Here is a 7,887-nt window from a genome sequence, read left to right on the forward strand (position 1 = left end):
GTAAATAGTTAATAGGTTACATACTTGAATCTCTCTTTGGGTAAAGATGTTATTGTCAAATTCTAAAGATTTTTTTATTTTGCTATGTAGTATTTATTAAAAGAGTTGATAATTAGACCCTTGACTCTAGGACAAGGGCTTGAAAACATCAATATCTACCTCAATTTCTCAATCAGTATCTCTCTCTCTTTCTGTCATAATCCTAATATTAGTTTATTTTCATATGCTCTGCCATTTCCCTTTAAGTTAAAAAGCAAAAATAATATTCTGGTTTTATGATGGGTTCTTCAAAAATATTCTGGTTAACCTAGGTTGGACAAAAATTTTTATAGTGTCTCTCTTATTCCCTCTTCCCAGTAGTATTACTATTTGTCCTATTAATGAACAGATACTGCAAATCAAATTACACAGGCTGCTCCAAGCAACTCTTATTTCAGACATTCAAACATGAATCCACTAATTGTTAGCATCTAATGGATATGAAGGCACTTGTGAGAATGAAGACAATTTGATCACTGGGTCTTCAGCGCAGAAAGAAACAGCCCTGATGTTGTTCAGACTATAATGATTCAGCAAGTGATATGCCCAGAGAGAATTTTTGTGTTCATATTTTTACCACTGAATCTAGAGGAGGAAGAAAAAGAGAAATAAGGAGAATGTCATCAAAGGGTCAAATACATGGAGAATGAAGGTGAAGGAAGCAGTCTGTCTTAAACTGGACAGGGGAATGGAGAAACTGAGACAAATAGATGCAGTGGTAAAATTGCAAAACTGTTTAAATAACTAGAATGTGATTTAATCCTTTAGAGAGACATGGGAAGGGATGATTTTCTGAGCAATGAAGATGAAACAGGAACTGACTGTGAAGCTTGAAATCAGAGTTATAGTCAGAAGGGAAATTGAGAGGGTGGTTAATACTTTTTACACTCATACATTCCAAGTTAAATGCTAGAGTGATACATCTAGGCTAAGAGATGGTTGGCAATAAAAAAGAGGACAAAGAATAAAAAGGCAGAGGTGGCCCTGACCTTGTGCAGCAAAGAATAGCAACACCTCCTGAATCACTGCTGTTATTCTGGGCACCTGTATTTAATTTGAAGGACTCTGTCCCTCTTACATTATGAGACCTAATGAGATCATGGCTGGAGGTGGTATGACTGCACTTTTTGTGGCTGAGTTATACACATTTCTATTTTATCCCCTGATCTTGGTGATGAAATCACTGTTGCAAATTGAATCAGAGTTTCACTATGGCTGGCATGCAAGTTATTATTCTCAGTACACATTTTCCTCTTTACCTAAAATGGTACTAACAACTCAGGATCATGTTCATCTGTGGAAAACAAAACAGAAAGAATATGAAAATCCCTTTAAATCTCCTCCAGAAAATGACTAGAAAAATTGTTAATGTTGGATTTTTAAAATGCAGGATTAAATTGCTATTCTTTGAATAGATTTTAGGTCGAAAAGTTTTAGATTTTGACAAGATATATTTTAAGTTTGAGAAATGATTAATTACAATATTTCTAAGTGCTGGCTTCCTTCTATAAGTAAAGATAATACAAATAATGAACAAAGGCCTTTGTAGCTTACTTGGCTAAATGCAGGCTCAAATTTAGGCTCCTAGTATTCTTACTTCACAAAGGTACTATCTTCCACATACAAAACTAGCACAAGGAGCTAAGCTCCCAGAAATAGTGAGAAATGTGACCTTTGGATTTCATTTTATTCTCTCTGTGTAGTCTCTCACCCAAGAGCATGAACATATCCACTGCAGATAGTTGCGTGATTTATGATCATGGATTGAAGAAAATGTCTTGTGACCTCATACTCATGACCTAGATTCTACTTGTTAGCAGTGTTAAAAATGAAATTCAGTGGAAATTACAATGTTGGGAGATCTAGTCTTAGTGCCATCATTGCTCTTTTCACGATTTTGGAGAACCATTTTCCCAACACTGGGTTTTACTTTCTTCTTCTGTAAAACAAAGCACAATGCTTTAAACATAGTAAGCATTCAGCATATATTTATTAAATTAAATACAATAATATGTCAGCCAGGACTCTGGTTTAAAATAACACAACTTCAATTTTAGCATATAAAAGGATTTATTGTTTTATATAACAAAGCTGAGGAAACTGAAGGGTGGACCTAGCTAGAGGAATGGCTAGAATCAGATTCAAGCACCACTGAGACTTTCTATGTCCTCTACGTTCTTTCAAATCAACTAATTCCACTTGACAGGTGGCCAGCAGCATTTCTTATATCTTTATCCAGCTTTGTATCCAGAATGGAAAGGGTCCCCTTTGCTCTAGTCGAGGTATAAAAATTCTAAAGCCAAATTCTCATTGGTCTGATTTGGATCATGAGCTACACTCCTTGGGCCAATTAATGTTCCCAAAAGAGTGAGTTGTGCAGAAGTATTTTACACACACACACACACACACACACACACACACAAATGCTGAAATTATATATATGAAAGTTCAATGGTTACTTTAGGGAACAGGAGTGGAATACCTATAAATGTGAGATTTGTTAATTTCGTTAAGACATTTCAGTTTCTTCCCACATTAGCTGTGTAGAAGCCATTTTTAGGCGTAAAGAGCTAGCTCAGGGCTTTGCTCTTGCTGCGGGAGTTTTGAGATTCCCATGTCTTCAGTATGGGTACCTGGGCATTATCTGCCTCTATAAGGACACTAAAGCTCTTCTGTCATTTGTAGAGCCCAGTGTTTGTACTGAGAATCAGAAAACAAATCCCTAGCTCGTGTAGTGTGGTTTTAGTACAAAATCCTCAATTGTGGGAGAACACGTCTCAATGTAATAATAAAATAGCTACCGTTGGTTATATATCAAACACTCTGTTAGAAGCTCTCAGTGTTGTGCTGACGCCGGCTAACACTGGCTTCTGAGGTGCTATTAATAGCATATCTTCTCTTGTTCACGTTTATTATGTAAAGGTGGTAGCTTGAATGGTCAGAGTGAGGTCTCTACACCACAAAAACTGCCAAATGCAACCAATCAGGACTCTCTCCCTCCCATGAAGAGCCAGTCGTTAAACATTTCCCAGCACATGACTGGCAGCTTATATGTAACCTTACTTAATCCTCATAACAATCTCATGCTTGATATTGTTATCCTCATTATAGAACTTAATTTTTTTAAAAAGGAGAAAATTCAGAGAGGTTTAAAAATAGTGCATTACTTGTTTGAACATGGTATTGCCTGCTTCTAAGCCCATGCTCTACACTTTAGAAAGCAGCTGACAGTGAATTACCTTTTCCTTAGCAGTTCTCCCATTTGTCATTTGTCACATCAACCAACTCTGAAATGTCTGCTTTTCTAGGAAAAGGATGTAGTCCTTTGATAAAAATGCCTTCACTCAGCTGAAAATCTCTGGCTACACTGAGGAAATGCTTTTCTGTGTTTCTTCCACTTCTTGCTACAGATGGTTCATTGGGGATTGGTTGCAGTGTAGCAAGACTTGTGATGGTGGAATGCGTACAAGGGCCGTGCTCTGCATCAGGAAGATTGGACCTTCTGAGGAGGAGACCCTGGACTACAGTGGTTGTTTAACACACCGGCCTATTGAGAAAGAATCCTGCAATAACCAATCATGTCCACCTCAGTGGGTGGCTTTGGACTGGTCAGAAGTAAGGAAATTGGAGGCTGTTGTATTTTGAGATGTCTTAACTGTCAGTACCAAAGCATTTAATATTAAGGACACCTGAGTGTGTGAGCATCTTAGAACTGAGCAAGTCAGGACTGCATAGCAGTGAATTTGACCATGTTATATTTTATTTCTGCTTGTCAGGAAGTCAGTGTATTTTGGGGTCAAGGAAATCAGCAAGAAACTAGTCTGATTAGAAATACACCTAAAGTAAATTTGAAAGAATATTATAGTGAGTACTCATATAAGTGTTTTTTTTCCTTCTTTATTCTTGAACTATATCATAGGCTCAGAATTAGTGACATAGTATACTTTTTTTCCCAAATAATGTTTCAGCCTAACTACATAATTTTTAAATATGAACCTTTGTCAATTTATTATCACTTGTTATATATCTATTTTTTTAATTGTTTCTGTTGAATCAGGAGAAAAAACATGGAGTTGAGGTTGTAGCATATCAAAAGTTAAATTCAGATTTTATCATTATCTCTACTTAATGGTCAATAAGGAAGTCTTAAGATAATGTTTTCTGGCATACATTTATATAAAAGAGTCTAATATAATCCAGAGTACTCAGAAAAATGGTCTTATGAAAAATGAGATAAAAGAGAGTTAATTTTTGACTCCTCATTCTGAATGAGACATACACACATACACACTATACTGTTTTCCACATTTCCCAAAGAAGAGCTGACTCTGTAGTGTTGGTTAACGTAAAGAAGTAAGAGTACCTGGTTATGTAACTAACGGTCATTCTTCTAAGTTATATAACTAATGGTCATTCTTCCAAGTTAGCAAAACGGGATGCGTTTCTGGCTGGAAACATTGTGGTACTTGCTTTAGACCTTATAAGTTTGTCAAAAAAATAAAAAAAAAACAAATTAAACACTGTTCTTTAGGAACCTCTAGATGTAACTTTTCCCCCTGCTTGACGACCTTATTTCGCTAGAGATACAGAGATAAAGAGAGACTGTGTTTAAGATAGTACATGGAAATGGAGATTTTCAACAGTTATTGTTATCCATGGAATCTTTGGCAGGAATTAGGAGTGTTCTCCCAAGTTTCCTGGCTGTAGTCCAGCCTCAGTAATTACATTCTGCCCACCTGACTATTATTTGTGTTTTAATCAAATGTAGAAATATTCTTGGTATTATTCACTCAGCAGTTATGGAAAGTAGCATAAACTTTTCCCTACCAATGGGTGGGTTAACTCCTAAATTCATTTGAAAGATAAAATCCATTGATAAAGAATAGATATTCTACAGAGTTGTACACGTGTTTGTAATTATTTACAAACTCAGCGCCCAAGACTCTTAAGGATGCCTATAAATAGTCTTTGAAAATGATGACAAATTTATTATGGAAAATCATAATGGGAGATCTGATGAATGGCTGCAAAAGTTTTAGAGTTTCAGGTTAAGTCATTAAGTATAACTGAGTCTTACTAAACACACTGAGATAGGCACTATGGAATATACGAAAGAATTTGATAAGCTTGGGAATAAGAAACAAATAGGGAATAATACAACAGTGTTTCATAAAATGGTGAATTGTGTGGTATAAATGTATAAGTGATATAGAAATTCAGAGCCGAGAAGGTCAGAATGGCCTGGAGCAGGATCGGAAAGCTTTGTAGTTGATGCGAGTGAAACCCAGTGTTGAGGGAGTGTAGGATCTGAAGTATGGAAGAGAATGGGGAAGCTGGAAAAGGTATTTCTGACAAGAGAAACAACTGACCAGTAACACAAAGACCATGTGGTGAAAGTGGGGTAGGAGAAAAGAATCTTCAAGAACAAATGGAAGAGAAGATTGAATAAAGTAGTGAAAGGTAATAAGAAGGCTTGAAGACAGAACTCTGCACCACATCATCTTTCTACAAAAAGTGGAGAAAAGTAGACAAGTTTGTAAGCAGAAACTAGAAAACAATTTCTGCCAACCACTAAAACACCAAAACCTCCTCATGCGCAGACTCATTTCACATTGGTCTCTTGACCTACATATTTCTGTGTCATTATATTTTTATTTTAACATAAAACAACCAAATATAATCACCTTGAGAAAATAGATTATGTGTATTGTACGTTTCCATTCCAAATACCATTTTAAGGTTTTCTTCTCCAATTCAACATCATATTGGTTGTAGTTACCCTACTTTTAGCATTTTGATTCTTCTCTGTCCAATCTTAGAAGTGACTTGCTCAAGTGGCTCTAACAGGCTCTTAGGTACTTCTAGAAGAGGCTGCCTAACAAAATATGTGTAAGCTAAAGAGGCTTTTAATCACATTTCTGCTATCTTCTTTAAGATAGCTGAGTCAAAATTTAGGGAAAATAACTTCTGCTGAGGGCATGCAGTGTACGTGTTGGGACAGCCACCTCGAATAAATCATTGGTAGCTGCTGTGTCTCGCCACAGACAATGCAGGAAAAGCGAGTCTAGAGTAAGCATAGATCAAGAAATGCTACCATTGCCATCTCAAAGATTCTAGTTGGATACCATCTATACCATCATCTTCATCACTTATTCAGAAAGAAAGAGATAAGTTTTGCCCCGTACGGTCTTTCCTGTTGATTTTCCGCAGGAGAAGTGTACTCTTAAAGCTTCCATTTCCTTACTTTACCAAGAAGCCCACTTCTTCCCCAGATGGGTTAAAAATAAGGGAAAGTAAATACATTAAGTGAAATAAATGTCTGAGTAATTCTGGAGAACAAAGTGAGAACAAGGAGCCTCTTATTCCCAGAGGAATGAAACACCTCCCACTAATGAAAAGAGGAGGTCCCGGCAGACAGAAGAGCAGGCGATGTTCAAGCTCTTTCCATTTACTTTTGCAAATATTTCACACAATATTCTTTTGACACTCCCATGAAAACCTCCCTCCTCTTTCTGCTCTCTCCCCACTTCCAACTATCAGCCTTCTGAGCTCCGCTAATCACAGGGGCGAGGTTCAACTGCTGAAAACACGTTGCAGCAAGAGGAATGTATCCTTTGACCTTTTCCTTTTCTTTGTCTGCTTCTCTAACATAAAATTTCCATTGTTGCAAAGCCAGGAACCATTTTTCGTTTTCCCCATCAGTGAAACCCACCCGGTGCTTATGTCAAAAGCAAAAAAAAAAAAAAAAAAGCCAAATTATCTTGATGGAAAACGTTAGTTTTTGTAAAACTAATGAAGTCACAGCTTTTCCACTTCCTATAACCTAGCTTCACTCTGAGGATCACCCATGCTATGCTGGACTTAAATGGTTTTCTGTTTTTGCTCTCTCCTGGCACGTAACTCTTAAAAACATTGCTGCATACTGTGGATGGGCTCCAGCAATCCTAAACCATTCTTTTGATGTATTGGGATAGTTTCTTTTGACTCTCTCAGAGTACCCATTGAAAAGGTCTGTTTCTTGTACTTAACTCTTGGAAAAGTGATGACTGGCATCATACTCACTTGACCTTGTAGGACTTATATTTATTTAGGTAGCATTACTTAAGAAGGATGGGGAAAATATCTACCCACATGGGATCACATTTTGTTTTAGTAGACAATTGTGATTTCACCTTGTTTACTCTTAGTTTCTCTTCTGGTACTATAACTAAGTAAATGAAACCCACCTCTCCAGAGAGAACTCAAGTCTAACCCCAAGTAAGAGCCAAATTGTTTTCCCTGGTGTGGTTTCAAATACTTTTTTTTTTCCTGAAAAATATGTTTTGCTTCTTAAGCATGAACATTAAGCGAAAACTTCAATGCATCTCTCACAAAGATCGCCTCCTATATCTCACTGAGCTGAAAACAAAAAACAAATGGTGTGGTCAAATTTTAAGTAATTGTGAAATTCTTCTTATATGAATAAGAGAGGAAAATAGATATTTACCTGCAATAAGGAGAAATAGTGAGAAATAACTTTACTAAAAAAGGATTGTTCACTGAAATAACATCTTCCAGTCAGCTATCTAATGGTTTATTATGAGAAAGAATGGAAAGGATTTTGATATTTATAACTATACTTTAATCTAAAAAATTTCTTATTGCTGAACTAAGTATTTAATTTCCGGTTATTACTAATGAATTTTACTGTATACTCAAAGTGTGCAAAAATATACCTTTCACATGGGTATAGACCAATGATTACTATCTCTGAAGAATGCTCTGAAGCATTTATAATTAAGTTAATACATATTAATCATGTATAATCATGGTTACTCCTTACTTTTCTAGAATTCCTTTTTTTTTTTT

At 36.2% G+C, this 7,887-nt stretch overlaps 1 protein-coding gene across 1 annotated transcript in view; it reads left to right on the plus strand.

The window, feature by feature from the left end:
• ADAMTS6 (ADAM metallopeptidase with thrombospondin type 1 motif 6) overlaps positions 1-7,887 on the plus strand; it is a 255,221-nt gene that overhangs the window by 225,938 nt on the left and 21,396 nt on the right. The window contains exon 19 of the mRNA XM_023537208.1: positions 3,450-3,654. Within this exon, the coding sequence (XP_023392976.1) occupies positions 3,450-3,654 (205 nt within the window). The remainder of the gene's footprint in view (positions 1-3,449; positions 3,655-7,887) is intronic.

Source organism: Pteropus vampyrus, unplaced genomic scaffold, assembly GCF_000151845.1.
Source record: "Pteropus vampyrus isolate Shadow unplaced genomic scaffold, Pvam_2.0 Scaffold182, whole genome shotgun sequence".
Lineage (NCBI taxonomy): Eukaryota > Metazoa > Chordata > Mammalia > Chiroptera > Pteropodidae > Pteropus > Pteropus vampyrus.